The sequence below is a fragment of the Calliopsis andreniformis genome, chromosome 6 (assembly GCF_051401765.1).
Source record: "Calliopsis andreniformis isolate RMS-2024a chromosome 6, iyCalAndr_principal, whole genome shotgun sequence".
Lineage (NCBI taxonomy): Eukaryota > Metazoa > Arthropoda > Insecta > Hymenoptera > Andrenidae > Calliopsis > Calliopsis andreniformis.
The window spans coordinates 11,297,650-11,322,055 of record NC_135067.1 but is presented as its reverse complement, the minus strand read 5'-3'; the positions used below and the strand labels follow the sequence as shown (position 1 = coordinate 11,322,055).

General features: G+C 35.8%; 2 protein-coding genes across 6 annotated transcripts in view; both read left to right on the top strand.

Moving 5' to 3' along the window:
* Window positions 1–198: 198 nt before the first annotated feature.
* Rhogef2 (Rho guanine nucleotide exchange factor 2) overlaps window positions 199–24,406 on the top strand; it is a 40,626-nt gene continuing 16,418 nt past the window's right edge. For 2 of the 5 annotated variants that reach the window (XM_076379835.1, XM_076379833.1), the window contains exons 1-16: window positions 199–589; window positions 6,013–6,248; window positions 7,127–7,176; window positions 7,434–7,491; window positions 12,543–12,781; window positions 13,172–13,393; window positions 13,987–14,235; window positions 14,841–15,122; window positions 15,195–15,284; window positions 15,365–15,478; window positions 15,566–15,664; window positions 15,743–15,835; window positions 16,049–16,242; window positions 16,319–16,608; window positions 16,695–16,874; window positions 16,991–17,047. In XM_076379835.1, coding sequence (XP_076235950.1) covers window positions 6,077–6,248; window positions 7,127–7,176; window positions 7,434–7,491; window positions 12,543–12,781; window positions 13,172–13,393; window positions 13,987–14,235; window positions 14,841–15,122; window positions 15,195–15,284; window positions 15,365–15,478; window positions 15,566–15,664; window positions 15,743–15,835; window positions 16,049–16,242; window positions 16,319–16,608; window positions 16,695–16,874; window positions 16,991–17,047 — 2,389 coding nt within the window. In that variant the 5' untranslated portion in view covers window positions 199–589; window positions 6,013–6,076. Of the gene's footprint in view, window positions 590–6,012; window positions 6,249–7,126; window positions 7,177–7,433; window positions 7,492–10,771; window positions 10,923–12,542; window positions 12,782–13,171; window positions 13,394–13,986; window positions 14,236–14,840; window positions 15,123–15,194; window positions 15,285–15,364; window positions 15,479–15,565; window positions 15,665–15,742; window positions 15,836–16,048; window positions 16,243–16,318; window positions 16,609–16,694; window positions 16,875–16,990; window positions 17,048–24,406 lie in introns of those variants that run through there. The other 3 variants (XM_076379834.1, XM_076379837.1, XM_076379836.1) reach the window with 3 other exon arrangements.
* On the top strand, window positions 19,629–23,624 carry LOC143181034 (uncharacterized). The gene is made up of 4 exons (XM_076381219.1): window positions 19,629–19,819; window positions 20,538–20,858; window positions 23,143–23,363; window positions 23,601–23,624. The coding sequence occupies exons 1-4, from the start codon at window positions 19,657–19,659 to the stop codon at window positions 23,622–23,624; spliced, it is 729 nt and encodes a 242-aa protein (XP_076237334.1). The 5' UTR covers window positions 19,629–19,656.

Here is a 24,406-nt window from a genome sequence, read left to right as displayed (position 1 = left end):
CGAGCGCATTTCAAAAGAATCATCATGACGCGTTTGAAAAATTCACCAATGAGGTTTCGACCAATGGGAAAAATCCATTTGAATCGTTCCGCCAATCCGGTGCGCGGCGATTCTCCTCGAAAATCTCGCCGAGTACACAAACCCGACACTAACTCCAGCGGCCGTCGTGATGCACCATGGGACGTTGGGTTGTGCTTCACTCGAATACAAGATGGCTGACACTTGTTAGTAGTGTATTTTCGTTCGATTGAATGCGGATTTTCGTAAAAAAAATCAGTGCCTTCGTATCCGCGTACGGTGCACGCGCGTATCCCTAAGAAACCGCAGAGGAGGCCCTCCGATTCAACCCGTACGGTTCCCTTATCATGTCTTATCAGGGGACAACAAAATGTGCCGTGAAAGTGCTACAGCCAGAATAATTACCCGTCACCAGCCATGTTCATATGTGTTCTTTTGTTATGACAATTGTGATATAATTCCCGTGGAATATAGTGCCAAGGTGAAGTGATATCTCGCTTTGTTGCGCTTCTACCCCGTCGCTGGTGTTTCACGCGAGATTCGTTCCGCTACGGGACAGATTAAATGAAAGGTATGCGTGTTACACCGTTCCTCTTCGGTACGCCTATCCGCGAGTCATTCTTTCGAACCTTTACATCCGTGTGTTTTCTCTCTTCTCTCCTCTTCTTCGCCACCGATTGTCTTTTCTTCCCTCGTTCACCTCGCGCTGCTGAATACACGAGAGAACCGACTGACCTATTAACCTGTTATATCGATTAACGTGATGTCATGCACGGTTTCTTTCGTTTCTCTCTGACATATTCCTCGAATTTTCGTCGCTGTCACACACTTCTCTACGTTTTCTTAGAATGCCACGATCTGAGGTTCGTACGCGGTCATTTGACGCGATAATAGTCGTCGACGAGCAAAACGATCGAATTATGGATTTCTAAACGCAGGAGGTTTGGGACACGGTTCGATCCTTGGTCGAGACCGACAATTCGGTTGTTTACGATGTTTAGCGCGGAGGAAAAAGTCGTACGGTTCAGGGACGAGAAGGAGCAGAGTCTGAACATGGCAGTAACATTGGTAATGAAATTTAATCGAAACGTGCTATTAGAGAAATCTCCATTTTACCTATGGCCTGTCCTAAAATCGGCAGCTACTTCGAAAGGCGCCTCTTGAAACGGATAAACGCAAAGGTGAATTATAGAGGCATTGATATCTAATTTATTCATTCAGTATTACAAAATTTCGCAATTTATTTCACGTAGGAACTAAAATATCTTGGAATTTGCCTCTTTTGCGCGTTTAAAGATAATTTATACATACTTAAAACATAGGACAGTTTTTCTTCTATTATTAATGGAATTAGTGTTGCGTCGAGAATTGTCAAAAGTTGAATATTCGTAAAAAATATTGAGTTTACTTGTGTGTTCCTTATCTGGGTTGTTTTATTGTTCGTGACTTGAAAATAGAAATTCATTGTTCGTACTACCTGTTTATTAGTCGTCAATACGATTGCGATAAATCGATAATCCCGATATCATTCTAATACAATAACAGAAGAAAATTGATCGGAACATGATTTGTGTGCACTGTTCGCTTAAAATTCGCCGTGAGATATGTGTATGTATTATTGCACTTACGCTTGACACGAACCATGTAAATCATTGATTTGATATTAGAAGTTATGATTAAACTCTTAAGCCAGACTTACATCAAATTGACAATGTTTTTCGAATCTTTCGAAATCAATTATTTTTCCATTTACAATTTTTCTGTTACATATTTACTATATCTATTTATGCCATATACACACTTTTTCTTTTGTTTTCGTGGTTTATCGAGTTCTGTGCAAATACCAGAGTATAGAACGAGTTTCATTCCATGAAACGTGAAATTCATTTTTGACGCATTGCGGAGGACAAATAGAGTGTAGGGGGGTCCCATCTTCATTGTCTCTGTTCTTTTAAATCAATGCCGTTTATTTGAAGCTGTTCCTAGATTCCTCTGTAACTTTATGGTTATTTTCTTTTATTTAATTTCCGATTAACAGTCACGGAATTTGAACTAAGTTTAACGAATACCGTATAACCGTACTTTGATGGAAAAAATGTTCTAGTCTTTCATGAAAACGGGACAACAGACGTGTTTTACATCGAGTGCGTTAAACTCCTTTTCAGTCAGCCGCGATGGTACGGCGTACCATTTATACGGAATTAATTATCATTTAATTTTAAATAACGTTTCTCCATTCCTGACTTACATGTAAAGAAATTTTCGCGTCGAATATTTTTCAAAGTAACGAACGTTATAACGGTCATGTTAAAAACAGTCAGTGCAAATTTGACGGGTTTAAAATCAATAATAACGTTATAAATATAAGAAGCTTTAGTAACACGTTGGTTCGATATATTTTTTAAAGATTATAGTTAATGAATCTATACAACATTATTTTTTTTATCATTTTAAAGCAAGAATTTTGCTTTAAGTATTTAATTATTAATATGGTTAAAGAAATGAAATTTCCAACTGTCATTTTTTATCAAACTTTTCGAATCTAAATAATTAAGAATAAAAGTAGAAATAATAGTAGCGGCATTGTAAGTACCATTACGCATAAATTATTAATTGGTATAATTACAATTTTATATTGTTCGTGATATTGACAAGTACAGAAATATTGAGGTATAATCGGTTAATGAAGAATGACAACGCCATTAATTTAAATTGACAGTAACTGCATCTTAAAATGGTGTTCATATTCATTAACCAGTATTATTAAACGTTACAATATCCTGTTATTTGAAATAATGGTGGGATCGTGATATTTGTGAAGAATCTATCGTGAAGGTTCTTTACCAATAAAACAAAATATTTTTTGTACCATAATCATATTTTACTCCTATTCAGTGAATTAAAATAATTCAGTTGAATAAGCGTTAAATCACGTATCTAGTCAAGAGTAACTGCTAAAGTGTTTCAATTCTTTTGCATAGACGAATTAACGACCCTAACCATTAAGAAAAGAAACAATTACAGACAAATATTTTGCTTCGAATATTCATTAACGATTCTAATACGATAAATCTTTCGATATGCGTAAAAGATCATATTCGACAGATTACAATGCGCAGAGTGCAAACTGCTAACATCTACTAATCACATCTCGCTGACGCTCCAATAAGCTTTTAGTTATCGAGATGCAACTTCTTCGAATCTTTCGACGGTACATGTGAATCAAAATTAGATACAGATAATTTAGTTGTTAAAACGTCAAAAACTTCTATAAGTAAAAATCGTACTCTCTGAAAATATGATAGCAATTTTTTCTGAAAACCTATTGGATAATTTTAAATTGATGTATTCTTAGCTAAAGTATATTTCGTCATGTAATATAGATGCATTGCTAGAAACGTAACTTATGATTGGTTTTACGCATTTCTTCTAGAGCTGTGATTGGTCAAATATGAGTTCGGAAATATGACGATAGGTTTGCGTATCATGTTCAATTGTAATAGTTTAAGCTTCAGTTATTTCGAAGAAAAATAGTTTCTTTTTTTTTTCAAAATTATTCAATATTCACTTTCAGAAACTTCACGTATCTTCACCAGCAAAGATGATAATGTTATTCATTTTTGCTGGATCATCGTACGTAATTATCTACATTTAATATTCGTTATTGTATTAAAATTGTACCGTTCATATCTAGTTCAATAAAAAAGTGCGTGTAGAAAGTAAAAGCAAATACAGTAGAATATAGTAAGAGGAATAATTATTCAGAAAGAAATAAAAAATTAATTATACGTTTTTTGATAAAAAGATATTAAAGATAATTATTGTTTTAAGTCAATTGTCTTAGAAGAAACATTGTTTGCATTTCTATCCAGTTCGCTACAAATTGACATTGCTCCTCAAATGTTGAATGTGCTGATAAATAATAATTAAGCATGAATGTAAATTACACGTGATTATGTACTTATGAAAGTAAACAGCGACGACAGACAAGGGGGCATCGTTATTTATTAGCTCCATACGCAGTGAATGATCAAACATCCTGCGTTCATTAAGAAGCGATTATTCTTGAAAGCATAACGATTGTTTCAATTGGAGTAAATGTATCAATTATAACCTAAAAAATGTTAGATTATCTCTATACAATTTCGAGATTTTTCCTTTCATTTTGTTACGTTATTATACCTTAATCAAATTGAATTAATACTTTGAAATATTATATCAAAGTAAATTAAATAATTTTGAAGAAGTCACTTAACACATTTTATACTGACAATTATTCACATAAAAATTTACAGATATTACATTTCGTTTAATTTTCAACCTAATGGAATGTAACAAACCACTTGCTCCAATTGAGTAAATTTGTTTTCGGAGGAACAAAAATAAACCGCGTGTTTATTGTACACAGCAAAATTTCAATTGATTGTAAAAGCATGATTGATTATTGAAAATATTTGCATCGATGATAACTGTTATTTCGTATCAAATGTTAAGAAATTTAAATTCTAATATTTCTTTGTTATTTGCAAGTTCGATAGAGATGCAGCTCAAGGAGCTACACTTTCTTCGGTTAACACTTTCTTAACACTTTCCCTCGATCGACAATCATTGATTTCTCGTGAAGCACCAGCAGTTTATTCGATTAAAATGCAAATATTTACCTTCCTCTTTGCCATTCTTCCGATATCAGAAAGAGTATTAAACTTTGCAATTATGTTAAATCATATTGTTTGCAAATACTCGAAAAGGCAGATAAACAGATTGATTTATAGTTAGTATGTTTTACTACACTATTGGGATGAGGAAAAGATTTGAAGTTGCCATTTGTTTAATTTCAACTTCAGTTTTGAAATTATAGAAATACAATAATCAGAACTTTATCTCGATAATCACGCAATCGATATCAATATTTTACCTTTTATGTCATTATCTTTCTATTTATCAATATATTGTCGCATAAACCGTCAATATATTATTTTGGTTGAAACAAATTCTTCGTTATCATTATATACAATGTTTTCCATAATTTGTTTAAAACAGACTTGATCAAAAATTTATTACATTACCCAGAATAATTAGAGTTGTTGAAACTTCTTGTTATCATTCACAGTTGCATAAATTAATATTATTTATGATTATGTAATAATAACATGATAATGAAATTTTGTTAATTAACAAGTTACAAAATTAATCGCTTTGTTTTCAAGAATAAACAAATAAATTAGAAATTATTTACAATTCCTCTGGTATTAGATATATTTTTAAATTATTGATCATTTGTTTTTCTCAGGAAACAAAACTCTAGGTAATTGAATCGCTCAGATACCAAACTGATAAACTCCATAAAAAAAGAAATAGAGAAAAATAATAACAAATAATATATTTTAAAAATGAGCTTGAAGTGAAAAAACGAAATGATATTCTATGAGTTCTGGAGTAGGAACTGAAAATTCGTTAAAATGGCTTAATAAATATTTTAAACGTTACTCAGCAGCCATTAAAATTTCACTTCAACATCAAATTTTCAAATTTCGCTGAATAATGACCAACATTCAACCATACACAATCTCATTATTTCATAAAAGTAAATATAATCATGCAAGTAAATGTTTCAATTCTTAAAAAGTTGACTATCAACCACATGTCCTAGTCATAAAACTGAAGCTGATCGATAAATCAGTTTGGCTTCTAAAAGGCTGGAATACAAACTGCATTAGGGACCAGTCACGCCTCAACCATTACCACTTACTAAATCTCAAACATAGAAAAACAGGTCCAATATAGTAATTGTATCTAAGAAATAACTCATAGTAGATAATTTTCAAGTAACATTATTATTTCTCAGATTACTGTATCGAACCTGTCGTTTCTACGTTTGAAATTCGCTCAGTGGCTGTCGATCGTTGGCGATGGTTGAGCGTGGCCGCTCCCTTAGCCAATCGTGAACGTGTCTTCGTGCAGACAGTACAGATGCCAATTTCGTTTCGGTTACAGGTCATACAGTTGTGCTGCAGCCGGGGCAGAGGTGAGGGGAGGCCAGGCGGAGATCGAAGAAGGGATGAATGGAACGGCGGCGTTGCGACGCAGCGTCGGTGGCGGCGGGGGCGCCGCCGGGGTTGGAGGCCTCGAAGCAGCACCCATCGCCACCCTCGTCGTCTACAAGGACGACGCCGGATACGGGATGAAAGTCTCTGGCGATAACCCCGTCTATGTTCAGTCTGTGAAGGAAGGTACGTGTTAATTCTGGGCTCGTGATTCCGAAAAGCGAGTTAGAACGCGAGTGTACAGTGAGGCACGTTAGCGAGGACACGGTGGAAAAAGGAACTGGGAGAACTTCCTATTGATAAGGCAAGGTGTTCGAGTCGAGCTTCGGTAGCTCCAGCGTGCTACCGTGAGCATCAGGCATTGAGTATGGATTACAATTGGGTCGAATGTTGTGGAAGTATTGTGACTCATTGTTTTCTTTTCTGTATTTCGTTTTGAGATATTTTTCATTGTTTTTCTTTTCGTAATGTAGTTTGAGCGAAAGTGGGTAATTTAATGCGGTACGTTGAACGCGTTCTGTTGATTATAGTAAAGCGCATTATCTTATCTTATTAAAAATCGACTTTCAAGTGACCGACTTTTTAATATCTATTGGAGAATATATGCAGAGGAAGATACTATCGTCTTAACAAAAATATAATGAATTATGTGGGTGTCATAGATCGTTAATTTGCTTTGGAAAGATTTCTAATTAAAATGGTAGAGAAAAAGGCATGCTTTCGTCTGAGAAAATATGCGTAACGGTAGTTACTTGAGAGAAGATCTGCCTCTCGGAAGAAATTACCTTCTTGATATCGTTCGTCTCGCGAAATCGTTGAATCAAAAGAGAAGTGTAATCAGGTGTTTCGTTTTGGATAAACCCCGCCCTATGTAATCAGTTATTTCCTTTACCTCAGAGGATTATAATATTTAGAGAGATTAGCGTAGGAACGATGAAAACGATATTCAAAAAATAGCTAAAGCTCCTTTTAAATTTTTTGGTTTCACAAAAATTGGAAAAATTTTTTCTAGCGATTGAACGTTAGTAAGAAAAAGTTTTAATGATAATGATGATGCATTGTAGGCGGTGCAGCCGCGAGAGCTGGCCTTCACGCGGGTGACAAAATAATCAAGGTGAGCTTAATTCAAATTGATATCGTAGCAAAGTAGAAGTAGCAAAAATTTCAAAAAAAAAGAATCCCACAAAGGCAATAGTCAGTTAGAAATTGAAATATCCCTAGTCTTTCAACAAGCAACACATTTAAATTTCTAAATTGTAATTACTAACACTTTATAAGTCATACACAGCCACTTGAATCACTTGTGCTTGCTAAGTGTATGCACGTTTGCGGTGTATTTACACTATTAATAGCTATGATCGGTATTTCCAGGTTAACGGCGTGAATGTGATGCAGTCCACGCATACGGATGTTGTGCAGCTCATAAAGTGTAAGTTTGCATACTTTCTTTCTTTTCTACGACCTCTTTTTTTCTCCTTTTCCCTGTTCATTCCTGAGTGTTAGACACGCCGATTGGCAGTGAGTATAAATATTTCTGTGCACGAAGACTGCGTAAGATGCAATGCTAAACAATTACAAAATGAAGTCATAAAGAAAGAAAATTTTCTCATAATTTGATTACTTATATGTGATGAAAAGTATGTTTCATCATATAGATATTTAGTCTCATTCTGTGTCCCTCAAATTAAAATCATTAATAGATGCAATAACAGATAGTAGGTATTGTTTATTTTAAATTATTAATTTTCTTTTTTTCTTGCCTCGATATATTTTACTTCTTGCGTGTTCATAAAAAGATTACATGGGGTGAACACACTTTCTGTCGGTAAGAGGATTTTCCCGTCGATTGCGCATTTTTGCGCATTCCACCTGAAAAGCTTATAAGTTCACTAGGGGTTGGCTGGTACTTTGCAAGTTATTCTTATGTCTCATTGATTGATAATCACAAGGGGCCGCGTGTACTCTAGTGTAGCGTACTGTAGGGCGTTAAACCGTATCTTGTGTATAAATAGATGCGAAAGGCTTTGTTTTGAACGCGTTATGAACATTATTTATAAGGCACAGTAACTCAAACAAACGAAAGAAGTGGATAGAATTAATAAAGTGGGTTAAAAATATAAACAAATTTTCCAAATATCTATACGTCAGTCCATAAAAAGTATCCTCTTATCATTTGTCTAAACCTGGGCTTTGGAGTATTAAAAGGGATCAGGTATATCTCGAATTTTTAACAAAATAACCCTGTACTAACCCTGTATGTATAATACGTTGAAAATAAACTCCTCCGACCAAGAAAACTCCCATCATCGAAATTGATAAAATTCAGCTCGCCCATGCGTTCATACTTCTCCCCGTTTCTATAGATCGTACATTCGAGCGGGAGCCGCCTGGCATATTCATCGTTCGGCGAGCTTTCATCGAAATTAAACTCTTAAGCGTGCTTCATTAATTCGTGCAGGCGGTGCAATTCAATTTGCACCGTGCCGCAAAACAATCGTTGGAAAAGAGGAATCGCGACGATTCACAAAGAGGATTCACCGCGCTGTTTGAATAATCGGAGCTAATAAGCGTCTGTGCGACGATCTTATCGTGCATCGTTGCATCCATTTATCACTCGGCGCATTTCGGATAGAGCATATCGACGAGATGATTTTCAACAGCACGTTTTCAACAGCACCTTATCTATCTCATTATATTTGTAATACGGGGTGCTTACATAAAGCGCAAAGAAAGAGAATTGTTCGTCACATCCGTGGAAAAAAAAGAGCGATCAGAGTGGTGTTGTAAGCGGCTGTCGGTGAGACTTCACGTTGTCTGTCAGACGCACCAATATGAACGAAGTTTCTGTGGCGGCGACGTTTCCAGTGATGTAAGCATGCGAGTTTATAGCGGTGACCGTTCATAGAATCCGTCTTCCTCTTTCTAACAACCTCAGGTGGGACACGGTAAACTGGGGACTTTGTCTGTCACGTTGCACCGACTCTGGTCGTTTCACAAAATTGCGCGCCGCGGTTTAAGCTTTTCGACAGTATTGAGAAATCGAACGATAATACTCAGATAAATATTTTGAATTTTTATTTCGTTCTGTTCGTCACGTTGGTCGATTGACGAGGTGACATGATGTAACGAAAAGAGGAATATGGTAGATTGTTTTCGGAGAGGTAGGAAGTCTTCCAACATTGTACTTTAGATGGTGAATTATTGGCTTTCTTTGAACAGTAATTTTTATTTAGTTTTTGTGTAGAGATGTTTATACAGATTTTAAAGAAAATGGTAAACTTTATAGAAGGTTCTCTCAGGTATGTATGTTTCATTAAAGTTATGAATATTTATTATTAATGTCGTAACTCTGATGATTTTCCAAGGAATTAGGTAAATTTCTACTTATGTAATAATCATGATCGCTGAAAAAGCAATTAGTCATATTAATTTATATAACTAGAAGTTTTCACTAGATATGTGTACTATTATAGAAAAAAAGCATCATCAACTGAATAAGAAATTAATAGAATTACTGTCCATATTTTAATAGAATTTGTAGTGATTCCAACACAGCTGTTACGTAGTTAAAGAATATGTCTTAGGTACATATTTCTACTAAAAAAGGAATCGGAGTAGAATTTAATCTTGATGAATGTAGTATCTTATAAAAAAGAAATGATAAGTTGGTAGAGTGGCAGTCTTGATAAAATAAATGTAGTTTTACAAGAAAAGGCGGTCAGCGGACACTAGTAGGTCTGCAGCTGATCACCTATGTCAGTCATGTAAATGGTTACAGCTGACTCAACCGTTCTAATCAGGTTTCCCCACGAAGTTGCAAGTCCAATTTTATATATTATAACTTACATTAACATACATATGTCTTAGCATATCCTCAACAATATAATGAATTCATTTCTTACCAACAAAATATACATTTACACAATTCCTAAAAGCAAAGTTTTCCTTAAATATCATAAGGCATCAATGACCAAATTCGCAATAACATCAGTCTGAGTGTTTAACACTTCAAAAAGAAATTCATTTATCGAAATGAAAAACGAAGTAAACAGCTTCCCTTGTCAAATAATAAAAAAAATACTATAGTTCTCAACTTGTGGGATTTCCAAACATACGATCCACGATACTTTATCACGAGTGGATCAGATTTGAGATCGAAATAATAAATTGAGAAAAAATAAAAGGTACAACTGAATCGCTAGTTTCAAGAGGAGAATAAGTCCAAAGCATGATAAAAGTCTAAAGAATGAAATAATTACTGAATTTGTTTCCTCCTTGAAACTAATCTAAACTTCTAGACAAGATTTATGTCCCTTGGGGACCGCTTTCGTCACCTTTTTTTTATCTTTCCTGCCACTGATAAGTAGAGCAAGGCTTTAATATTCCCTTATTCAGTCTACGAATTCAATTAGGACCCCCATCAAAAAGCGAAAATTCCGTTGTCACGAGTCGCCTCGACGAAACCGTTCTGGCAAGGCGTTGCAGCGTAGCGAGACGACGGGATCTGGTCATATATCGAAGATTAGTCGTACGCGTGTGTAAACATAAGAATCTCGTCATTCATATTAATACACACACCTGGGGCCAAGTTTCTCGGTACGAATGTCTTCTTGCTCGCCGCTCCTCTCGGTATCGGCTCTCTGTCTCGGCGTCGTTTTACGCAGTTCCGCAGACGACACGGGCCTCGATACGCGCACCAAGTCCTGGTGATGTTTCAGCCTTTCGATCCGACGACACGGGACCATCCGCGAATCGACTCACTTCGTACGGCGTGTATTTTAATTTGTGTCTATATGAAGACGCGGACGACGTACGACCTGAGGCAAGCTTGGAAGAAAGCTCGCGCGAAACCGTACTCTGGTATTTTCAGCTGCTTCTAGAACCTTTACCATCCTCGCAATTATATAATTTCGCCGTAGGGAACACGTCCTCGTCTGGTTTTTGCAATCGACTCCCTTTCCCACCGATCGCGTTGCTCTGGACCGACGAAATCAAAGTCAATCCCGGATCCTTTTTCGTCCGATGATTCACGCGATTCTCGTAGTAAAAGTTAATTTAGGGGATTGTACCGAGTGGTGTTTATATGCAGTGGTTGCTTAAAAATGCAAATGTTTGACGCGTGGAATTTTTGCACGTTCTCGATAAGATTGTCTGAGTAATGGGTTTCAGGAAGAGACATCATTGACATATATCTTGTGTTGTTGGAAAGACATGTATGCTCGAAGACGTAATCCTTGGATAATTTTTGTTTTAGAAGCGATTAGCGCGTGTGAATTAAAAACGGAGAAAATAGGTTCTGGGTTCTAAATTTAGTATGGGTACTTCTTTTTATGTTGATTTAATAAATAAAGAAGTATTTTAAGGTACTGTGTTTCATGGAAGAAAATTTGGAGACGGATAGTACTTAGATATTAATAGATACTTTGTTAATCGTATATCTTATTTTTTATTGCATCTGTTGATAATGTATTTCAGTTTTTATTTGAACATATTTTATATTAATTAGTATAGTTATATTGTGCAACAGATAGATTAGAATAGTATAGAGGTGAATATATATTTCAAATTACAATTTTTAATAATAGTATTAATATTTGGATTTTAATTATTTTAGCTGATTCTAGAAGACAAATTGCGACTTGATTTTATAAATAGAATTTGGATCTTCCGCTCAAACAGTGTAGTCAGTGATGTATGCATATGAGACGAGACTAAATTTTTCGTAGAATGTATTGCATTTGAAGCACTAAAAGATTTTTCATTCTTCATGTTTCCATTCAGAGTATAAAGTCGAATGGAGTAGATATTATTTCCACCAATGCGATTATTTTATGATTCTTCAATGAATTGTTGTTGACCCATCGATGCGCGAAGAAATATGTTCGCCGAATCGATACGCGAACGATTGCTTATCGAGTTCGACCAATTAAAGATTTCCGGTACCCACTTAACATACGCTCTTTGCTGCATGCCTCCCTTGCGGCGCACGATATTTGTCGAAAGCGAAACTTTCATCGTACGAAAGTATCCTCGTGAAGTAAAACAAAATAAAAAACTGAAAATTATGTAGAACTCGATATAACTGTATAATCAATTTTCCACAACTCCATCAACTTGAAAAAAATGCACTGAAATTTTGAGGGTGTATTGAAAAAAAACTGTAAAATCTATTTATAACTTTTACAGAAAAAAAGTCAAAATATCCTCGTACTATTCTTGCATCCAACAATACAATTGATAAAATAGTTACAAAATTTGCAATTCTTCCATTACTTATAAATAACTTTAGTATCAAAATTATTAATAGTTGCTGCATAGTATTAGAAAAACCTGAGATCTCTTAAAATGAATAAAATGTAGTACGTGTAGGGATTGTTCGCGAGTTGTTCTCAAAAGAAAGATGGAGGGTCAAATGCGGGGGAAGGACCGGCAAAGGTATGCGAAAGGTGACTAATCATCGTCCTTGAACTCTTGTTGCAGCTTCGACGCAGGTGGTACTGACGGTGCAGCAGAAGCCAGTTGCGTCGAGCAGCGCGGCGACGACGGCCACAGGGCTACAGGTCGGTCTGTCTGGGGGACAGCATCAGCGACCAGTCAGTCTGTCAGCCGGCACGACGATGGTATCACCCTCGCAACCAGCGACTTCCCTGCATAGGGCATCGACTGCACCAGCCGGTGCACCGTGCAATGCGCGTATCACGGGACCTCAGCCTGTTGATGTAAGTTACAGTTCCTTTTAATAAAAACACCCAGATGATTTGTAAATTTCTATGCTGTATTGCAGAAAAAAATGTGTATTTATTTGAGGTGTATCTTGCAAGGAGTTTTTATCAGTATGTCTTGTTTAACTTCTCACAATTATCTTGATGGAATTCTAAAAACTTTCCTTGAACTGCAGGAAAGATTTCTTAATATTCAATCCTTTCCCAGAAAAAGCAACTTCTTTGTTTGAATTCTTTTTACTAGAGATCAATTAATTTCATCTTTTTAACAGAGACTATAATTTTCTTTAAATTGGCTTGAAAGTTTATATATGGCTATTTTTATTGGAGTATGTTAAAATTGTTTATAATAGCGGATAGATTTTCATGTATTTTTTCATGTTTCAGCACGAGAAAAAAAGGCAGCTGGAAACACAGCGCGTCCATACATTCCAGCTTATGTTGGAGAAGGAACAAAGTTACGTTGACAAGCTTCGTAGTGAATTAGCGAAGGCTGGCACTGGTAGTGGTAATGTCAATGTTGTTGCACTACAAACAGAATTGGCGGGTGCAGAAAGAAGGGTGCGCACGTTACAGGAGCAGCTAGCTGCGATTACTACCAATGAACAGGTCTGATTTTTCTTCATTATAATATGCTTTAATGCAGTGTTTAAGTATCGTCAAATACTTTTTATTCATTTCACTAATTACATACAAATTTTGTACTAGTAAAACAGTCATTCATACACACGTTATTATTCACAATTTGATTCATAAAATATGAGTTCAATTTAACGCTTGATTCATTAACATTTACTATACTCCTATATTTTTTCTTGCCCTGCTTTAATGTCAGTGTTTGATCATTTGAGCCGATGCTGTTTATTGCATTAAATAGTTGCTCAGCATGATATTTAAGGTGTTCAGTTCTTTTTATGTCGAGAATATAATTATTGAAGTATCATTACAATTTTTCAGTACTGACCTCTCAGTAGTTTATTAATTTTTCATCTGTATGGATATTAATAGTTTATAGTGTATCAAAGTAAACAACAAGAATGATAGCTACATATTCTGCTTGTGTATGTGTTCCCTCTTGAGCTGTACATGTAATTTTTAAACAAGGTGCTTGTATTGGATTTGAAATTTTGAAATTCAGTCGAATAGGGATGTATTCAAGCTTTTGCTAACTTTATCTAACAGGCTTTTGTTGTGTCTTACAGCTTTGCTCATTGGTAACAAACACCTCGTGTTCCCCGGGCTATTATCCACCTTTGAGTAGTAGCAGCGGTGATGTACCACCGCCTCTACCATCTCGTAAATCCTTGTCCATGCAAAGCCTGTCTCCGCCACCGTTGCCTCCTAGACCTCCTCCTACTACAAATACGCACAACGTAGCCCAGTTGGAGCTGGAGCGTCATCTGTTGACTCATTTAACGCCCTCAACCACCAGTCATGGCATACCTAACTCAGTAAGTAGTCTAATCACAAACTCATTAAATAAGTAATTTATATAAATGCATGGTTAAAAGAGTATCACACAGTAGTGTGCGTACTTATATAGTTAACTCATATTTATCCATTGAGTATTTGCATCGTTTCATATCTTTTTTATTCTCAAAAGTGTTCTACGAAATTTTTTATTATTTTATTTCCTATTTTTAGATATAATTATGATACAAAATAATTATATTTTTCTATGTCATATTATCTTCTTATGCATAATGGTTTAAAGTACTTTTATATGCAATTGCATCAATCATTATACTTGAAGAAAATTACATACATTGTCTACTGATATTTTGTTGTTTGAATGTCTTTTTGATTGTGCCGTGGATTGAAGTCTGGTTTTTGTGAATCAGAAGTTTGTGGTTCCTCAACATATACATTTAAAATTGTTATTGTACAAATGTGTTTTTTGTTACAGTCATTTTTGTGCATGAATAATTAGGAATTATACTTTTACACAATCACACTGTTGTTTTTTTAGAATTGTTTATTATACATTATGTAATTATACATTATGTTTTTTTTTTCATACATCGCTATTTAATCTTTAATCATATTAAAATTATAGCTTTCACAAGGGGCAAATTTGGGTTCATCAAATTCACTCAATAAGCATCAACGAACAAAATCCAGTCCTGAACAGTTGGGGACTACAACAATTTCTCCTTCAGAAGCTAGTAGACGTTTAATAGCATCAGAATCAATGAATGATCTTTCTCCTACAAGGCATGTGAGGCATAGTGATATTGACATAGATGAAATACCTCATATCACTCCACCAGGAACTCCACCTCCACCATATCCAGTTGCTAGTCCAGGAAATGATACCTCCAATTCCACTATAAATGATGTAAGTATTTTTTTTAAATTTTACTTTCAAGTCATAGGCAACAATTGTCTAAGTTAGTATTTTCTTTTATAGACACTTTTAAATGACAGCATTCCTGGATTGCCGACATTACAGCAGCCAATAATGTCAATGGAAGACGATGATATGAGTGATCAAGAAGTCGTAAGTTTTACAGGTTTTACTTTTTCTTCTAACAAAATAATTTGTTATTATTATTTACTTGTAATCATTTGTTTTTCTAGGGGCAATTAGAAGATCATGGCCCATTTAAATCTTTATCCCGATTATGGGAACATCATGCACATCTTGCTGTATTTATTAATTATGTTTTATCAAACAGTGATCCCTCCAGTCTGGTAAGTAATATGTATAAAGAAATATAAGTAATGTTCTATCATGACTTTTTAAATTTAATTACTAAAAATATTTGTTTTGTATTGTAGTTGTTCTATTTAGTAACGGATCTGTACAAAGAAGGCAACGCGAAGGAAATGAGGAAGTGGGCATACGAAATTCATTCTAGTTTTTTAGTACCTGGTGCAGTAAGTGTTTTAAAGAAAGAGAAATAATATTTGTTTAGTATATCAATTATATATTTAATTATAAATTTCTTTATTCAGCCTCTTCGTCTGCATAATGTAGACGAAAATGTAGCACATGAGATAGACGATGTTCTTTTAAAAGAATCTGATAAGGAAGAGATTCTAAGAAAAGTACGTATTTTATTATACATTAACCCTTGCTCTGTAAACGTGTTGTCGGTTACCTCACCCTGTACACAAGGGTTTTATTATTGTAAATATACGTATAAAATAAAGCACGAAAAGTGTATTACAATACCAGGACAAAAATGACCCCTGTTTAAAGAGTAAGGGTTAATTGTCTCTGTAATACGATAACCTCTAAAATGTCATATTCTTTGATAGATCTTCTGGAAAGCGCGTGCGCGTGCGAAAGAAGAGTTGAACGAGCAACTTGCTGACTTTCAACAAAAAAGGACCGCTGGGTTGGGTACATTATTTGGTCCAAGTGACGCTCAATTAGATGAAAGTGCATCGGACAAGGCACGAGAAACAAAAATCATTGAAACATACCTCTTACCCAAGATGGAACCTTATCTGTAAGATAATTAATTTAAACTCATTAACTTCTAGTATTTTTATATAACATTATCATTTATTTATGAAATGTTCCAGAGAAGATATAGAAAAAGAACATGTAGATTTACGACAGTTCACTACCGCAGCTGGTCTGGCAACCATATTGACGAAAATATTCCAAGTCCGACCAGTATCGCTGGATCGAGTACCTACCTTCGTCGCGAAAGATAAGTCGAATATCAAAGCGCGTTTACTTACTGTAAAGACAAGAAAAATGACAATCAGGGGTCATCATTTTGTGGCTCATCAATATTTCACTATCACTTACTGTAACCATTGTCAACTTATCATTGGCGGGATTGGGCCTCAAGGATATTTATGCAGTGGTACGTAAAACTACATTTTTATATTATAAAATATACAAAAACTTTTCTGAGCACCGTAATTTAAAGTGTTGCATTTTTTGTTATAGATTGTTCTTTGAGTGTACATCGTCAGTGTGTTCGTGTGGTAGAAGAAAATTGTCCGGGCCCTTTAGTTAGGAAAGAGAGGGGTAATGATCGTATAAGCAAGTTGATGGAACGTATTAGGCCTGAAAGGAAACCTCCATCATCACATCATCATCATCATCCTCAAAATCATTTGCTGCATGGTGAGTAATATAAATATTATGTGAAACGTGAAAATCTTCTTTCTTTTTTTATTAATGTATATTTATCTTTGTGAATAGTCTAAAATCTTTTGTTTCTTTTTTTTTTTTTGTTGCAGTAGATAAAATTAAAAAGAGTGAAGAAGATGGTGGTGCGCTGACAGATGGAGAAAATGGTAAGTCTGGATTTTATATTGTAATTTATTTTTTCTCATAACAAAAAATACATGTGATGCATGTTTTCGTACTTCATATTATTCAGTAATTTCTTTTTTCGCGATAAAAGAAACTGTTTCATACTTTTAAAGGGATGATGGTTATTTAAATTATCGTACATGCATGTGTTATACAAAATATAATTTTTATTTCGAGAAACAACAAATTTTTTGCGATAACCAAATTAAATTATTATTATTGAAATTTCATGGTACTGCTAGTTACACTTTCGCGAATTAAAATATACATTCTGATTAGATTGCGATATTTACTGATATAAATAAGAGAAACATTTATCTTGAACCAAATTTTTCTGCAGTACAAAAGTTTATCTTCTGAGTTTATAAAACTCTTGAAGTTTATTTTCAATATTTAGCATCCGCCTGCAAACTTCGACAAACCTTGACATAACTCAGGATATAAAACTTCTTGTTTATAGACTGTATATTTTACTATGACACTCCTGGAATAGTTCTATTCCTGAATTTTCCAATACAGTTCAAATTCATTGGTTCAAAAGATAGTAATAAATACTTTTCTGTTCGTCTTTTTTTAAATTGTTCACTTTAGATAAGAATGATTTTATGCCCAATCAGTCCACAGCTCGTATAGTGCGATAATTTGTCAAAAGTCATTCATTTTTCCATGTCATAATATAAAATTCACTTGTCATATACATTTTAAACAGTTTCGCGTCATTTTTTAACAATTCTTTTAATATTATTAGCATCTTACAAAAAAAGTTTCTAACGAGGCCATTGCAGACATAATGAAACTTTACCCGTTTAAACATAAGTCTTTCGGTAGTAATAATATTAATCGTGTGTAAATATAATAGCTCTAAATGATCAATCAAATTTATTAAGGAAATTAATTTAGCTTGATGATAAACAAATTTTCTAAATCTCTTCAAAAATTCTAATGACGACATTGTTATTGCCAATCCGCATTGTTTCCCTATGCAGTGCATTGTTGTTGACGCGTCTACTTATACATGCCTATTTAGTCACGCAAACGCAGCCCATACATATTTTTTCTTTTTATTCTCGTTATCAACTATCGGTGAAGTTTACTGTCTTCATTTAGAATGAGGCGTTCCTCGACGAACGTGGGTCACGTAGGCCATTGTTAACAAGTTTTTGTGTCGTTGAAAACCGTTCATATTCGTTATAAATTGCTGGTGAAATTTATTTCCTCGTGAAAAGATAGACTTACGTGGGTGTCAGTGGTGGAATAGTTCAAGATTGTGCAAAGTTTCCGTTCACAGAGGATGGAGTACCTATTTGTCACGGAACTGAATGGTTCTCTATCGATATCCTTTTTTCGTACTTTTCGAACCGACAGTATCCTGTCTCTCTAAAACTTCTCTGATAGGTAGCAAGTAGATTTAAAAAGAAATATACGTATCCCTGAACATATTGATAATTCGTTTAAAAACTAAATAATCTCTATGATATTATATTACTAAGTACGCTTTCATATTTCATAACCCTTGAATGTGTATTGAAAATGAAAGATTATAAAATAGTATCAGTATTGAGACTCACAATCGATTATTCCTGCTCAAAGCAAGAGCAACGAGCGTGGGTGGTCTTTATCGACCAGTGCTGTTATAATAATCACAGTACACGATAAGGAAGTTTCGCAAAACGTGTTGTGTTAGTTGTGTCTGACGATTCTTCCTACCGAACGTGGAGGAGAGGAAGGAAGAAAGAGAGGAGAGGAAACCGCGAAAAGAGGCCTGGAACCTCACTGACGCAGATTTATATTTATATACGGGGTGTCCCAATCATTTATTACATCACTTACATAGGAATATTCTATACCCAGAATATTAAGAAATACATTTTGGAGTAATACGTTTCTTTTAGAACAGTTTCAATACTGTGGATATTTTTAACTATATCCAATTTGTTTTTACATTTATTAATAGATATTCATAAGGATCTTCGAAGCATCTGTAGCAAAATACTTAGAGTTAATAGGGAGACACTAATTTGATAAAATCTCTTCGTTACACTTAAAAAAAGAATATGAAAATTTTTGCAATCTCTTCTCCCACAAGACACTAAAGTACAAAATGAAAAAACGATAAGTCGTCGAAGACCTAGTTGAAAGTGTGTTATCACCGTTTCCACGCTCATTAAACCGTCAGATAAGCCAAAGAAAATCGAGCCACAAGCAGTTACCGTCTTAAAGACAGCCAGAGGTGACTCCGTAACGCAGGGCTAAAATCGTCAGTTTAAGGGGTGGCTTTAAATACATCAATACCTTCAACGCCAGGATCATCCCCGTTCTTTCCCCGGGGGTTGCCCCGGAGGGTTTCGAAGATCAGAACCACGCACACCCTGTAGATACCATGTACACGTACACATCCACGTGAACGTGGTCGTGAGACGAGCGGGGGAGCGAGCTGGTGGGGTATAACCGGAAACCAGCGGCAGTCTCCGCGGAAAAGAAGCGAGAGCAGCTTCGAGGGAAATTAGTGTCAGGCCGGTTGTCGCCGCGAGAAGTAGAGAAACCGCCCCCCGATTATTTCCCCCCGGTGGTGGAGCATCGAGGTGTGCACATGGTCGAGGTGCAACAGTTGCGTGACCCTTTGGAGGGGGAACCGGACTGCAACCCTTACCCGGCAGCCGCCAACCCCTCGCCACTGATCGCTGGTTTCGCTAGCTTCAGGCTTTCCTCGGAGAGATGCAGGAACAGATTGAATCGGAAGCTGAAGGGTGACGGTAAAGATCGCGTGGATAACTGATAGACCGCTTTGAACGAAGAACCTCCGTCGGTTTTACTATCGTCCTTGTGTAACAGATTGTTTTAAGGGTAATTGTGTGATATTGAATGAACAGTAGATTTTAGTATTATATATTGCTTGTTAACACTTTGGTTGCGACGTGTTTTGGACGCAAATTTTGCATACCTGTTTACTTTGTTCTGTTTCGCGTTGATTACTATTTTAATGGACAATAGACATGTTACGTAAGGATGGCGGTTGGAATTAGATTCTTTTTTAACCATATATGGTCTTTACAAATGAGTGATTACTTCCTGAAGATGGATATTCTACCTAAGAGTTCGAAATCATTTGCCAATTTTTAGTGAGTAGAATAATACTGTAAAGTAATTTTAGTTAACATAGTGTCTCTGTTAAAAATTCTCTAAATTACAGAAAGACATTTTCTTGCTATAAATCGACAGCAAAAGAGTTAAAATCCTCATAAAAACCCTAACGAGAATTGTATTTTTTATAAAATTTTAACTTCCTAGGTTTTTCAATCCTTTAAGCTAAAAGTGATCTACATGAAATATTTTTAGAAAGTTTTCACAATTTTGAATCATTCTTGAAAAATAACTTAAAATACACGTGAAATACGAACGGAGGTTCGAGTTCCAAGCGGTGTCCGATTAGTCAAGCTTCAGAAAGCTAGAAACATGTATCGATCGGACTAGGTTCGGCAGTGGTGCTCGAGAAAGTCAGCAAAGACAAAGTCGCAAAGAAAACGAAGCTGAAAGCGATCAAGCAGAGGAACGTGGTGCCCCACAGTAAGGGCTCGATTGCTGGAAAGGTATGGGAAACGTTCGCCGCCGTGAGGAAAACGCGCGAGCCGAGCGACATCATCGAGACAGCTTTGATCGTCGGTCTGGATCGTCTGAATGTGTCCTCGTATTGTGAGAATTTAAACGACAGTGCGTTTTACGACGAGACCGATTCTTTGAGCAAGTTCGATGACATCAGAGCGAAGGATATCGTTGACGCTGAGGCAGAGTCAGGTTCGTTTCAAATACTTGCTATAAAGAGTGATTTTTCTGGCGCAGTTTTTCAAATAAGATGATTATTTAAAGTTTGAATAACAAAAGATTATAGGAAGCTTATCATGATGATTTCTTCAATTTAGTCGAATTTTTCGTCTATGTAGATATCTCAGAAGATAAAAGCTTCTGGCAGTATCTGTATTTTTCCCATGTAGAGAAAAGTTCCAGCCTGGCTGTTAAGAGTTAGATCTGCGAAGTTTTAACAAGCCACTCGATGGAAATTTCTTGCCGCGTGTTACCAGACGCGTTCATAAATTCTCGCGCACCTATAAAAGCCAGATGAAGTGCACAGCATCTCCTCATGAAGTTTATAGACGCAGCCGACTGCGTCTTCCACGTTACTGCCGTGTTTCATATAAGCAGAACTTTGCGACTGAGCAAAGCTGCGTTTCTAGACGGAATTAGATCAGAATTTACTAGAAGTCGTTCGTAACTACGTAGCAGAATGCTAGATCTTATCGATGGGAGTACATATGTACACAGGATCTTTCACAAGTTGCATCTTTGAAAAAAATATGAGTACTATATACTTGATTGTTTCCAAACTTTCAATTTTTGCACATTTTCTACATTTCTTCACTGACTTCTAGGGATTTTTCCATGAACTGAGATTTGAAGGGAAAAATACAAAATCGAAGAAATCGTTTTCTCTGTAGAAAACTTGTAGAATTACTTTCTATAACAATATTCAAAAACATTTCCCTCGTTTCATATTGTATTCCATTTTTGCAGTGAAATACTCGAGACACAAATATTTTCTCGTTTACCCCTTTTATGCTCTATATTGCACGTAGGGCAGTCTTATATTTTAGATCACAAAAATTAAACAATAATTATATTTGTTTTTAGTAAAAATAATAAATGGTAAAGAAACAATTTCTCTCAAAATATTTAGTCTTGAAAGGGTTAAGGGAAAATTTCAAGATATCGTAGAGGTTCATGTTTGGAGCACACTTCTTTGGTGTCTCGGGTGCACTCTTTCTTGAAGTCCCTCCCCAAAGGTATGCGTTCAATCGTTATCTCGCATTTCCATTTGTCGACTGGGTTTGACGAATGGACCCTGGTGTTTGGCAAAACTGCACGGCAAAGTATGCGTCGGAAGGGGAGGAAGGAAAATAAGAGAGATCTTGCTCGGCACGAGCGCAGACGGCAACGACAACAACGAAGAAAAACGGGAAGGAGGGGCCCACAAAACGGTTTCCGGCCTCTGCGACACGCGCCTACATCGCCCTATCTAAAAATACTCGAGACTCGAGCTTTTCCTTCGCTGCATCCCCTCGGCATACCTACCCCCGCCGATCTATAACTATCTGTCTGCTTACAGGGTTCAAGAGCATCCAATTTTTCACCCTGGTATTTTTAGGTGGTGGAAAACCTTATTGGATATTTATTCAGTCGTTTAACTTGTTAACCAGGGAGTTACCTGAGTTAACTCTTCCCTGGTGGGTAAACTGAGGTCCTTCGTAAGGAAAATTTAGCATAAGCTGTTAGTGGCGTGGGTAATGTGAGATAGTTTGTCTTTAGTTTCTGTTTGATATGTAATAGGAGGGTTGATTCGTTGAGTAATTAACATGTAATTGTGGTATAGGGTCTTCGTTAGATTTCTGAGGAACTTGGAGGTTCAGTTAGCGAGGATTTCTTATACATAAGCCAAAAGTCACTTCCTCATTTCGACAAACTGTAGATATATTTCATTTGTAATTGTTTTTGAATTTTCCCTTCTCCAAAAGTCGCTGAATGGGGATGACCGAGATACAGGGTCCACCCTGTATAAAAGGATCATTGTTAAATACTTAGAAACTTTTATTACTATGTAGCTGTATTGATGATACAACTGCATATGAGTATATAATTTAATTCTTTGCTAAAGAATAAGTAGCTCAGAAATGGTCAAAATTTTATTCTACAATTTCGATTTATTTTTTAACAAGGAATCACCTTATATTCGTTTCTGCCATCAGTACTTCTACATTTTGTATAAGTAAACTACCTAGTTAGCAAAGTACCTGTTACATCTCTCTACTTTTTAATTTAAATATAAATTAGAGACCTACCTGTGAGCACGAATACATCAGTTAGTCACTGACTATATTTATGACTCGCATTTTTGAGAAAGAATTAGTGAATTTCTCAAATCCAGGCACATAGGCTCGTAGCTAAAGAAAAGGATACTGACACAATAAATCGAGTTCGATTTGAATGTTTGTCTAACGGGAGATTAATGTAGCAACCCTATCCGCAGACACTCTCGTGATCTGCTTTTACCCTGAACCGCATTCCTTACCTGATAAGCCTCCGCATAAGACTGGATACTTGGAGAAATGCCAGACATCACGTTCCACGTTAATTCGACGCGCGGGCACATTAAATAGACAAGCTAAATTGAAATGTTCGTTTGATTTTCCCTATCTTGAAAGACACGATAAAGCGTGTATTCATTATTCATGGCCCGAGAACAAAACGGTATGTTATCTATAATTTACATTTTCGTGCGCTTCCAAATGCTTGCCTGTCCTTGGCGCTCTAACTTGTACCCATTTTAATAGTACATTCATTAAGACAAAGTCTTTTCAATGTCCATTTCATTAAATCAAACACTGACTGTTCTGATGCTCGTTTGTGAGCATTCGTATTCTTCATGTTATCTGTACTTCTAATGTGTTTTAAATTCTAAGTCCCCTAATTTCTCCATTTGTATAGACTATAGACTCTGAAGATCCATAATTGAGACGCTCATTTGTCAAATCGGTTAACACCACGAAACAAAAATATTTGAGCCACAATCAAGTGTTTTGGCGCTAAATTTTTAAAAATTCAAAAAGTGGAGTTAATCGCTTTAGCTTACGAGCGGTTCAATTAATAAATCTGAAACTTTGAAAGCTAGACATCCATTAGAATTCCAGCGTGCATTTTGAAACGAAAGCAGTAACATAAATTGTGCACGCGTTTCAAGGAATGATTCGCTAAGAATAAATTAGTACCGACAAGTCTGCCGGTTTTAGCCACACTCAAGCATGTTCATATCGCGAATCCCTCGATGTCATTCCCTGCCGTGGAAAAGTATCTCATTCGATTATTTTTACAAATATTTTCTTGCTTCTGGCGAATCCCCTTAAGAGCAACCACGATTTGTCTCTGTTTTCCAATTGTAACTGGCGGCAATACATTACTCGTCCATTCATCGTATTCATCGGTAGGCGAAATGGCTCTCGATTGATTCAATGTATTATCTATAAGACCTGCGTATTCAGAATGAAATATTCCGTTCACAGTATTTGGTAGGAGTGTAATATCGATAATCGATAGGTTTGTTTGCAATGTATCTGCGATGGCCTCTTCGCGGTGCATCAGCGCGTATCAAAATAATTCAGCTACGTCGTGTCACAGATTCTGTTGAGCTATTATTGTTCCTTTTGTTAGACTCTTTCATTCCCTGGCGAAAGAGGGAAACATGATAAAAGTGGCATTCATTGGACACGTATGAGATCGTTCTTATTATTCTATAG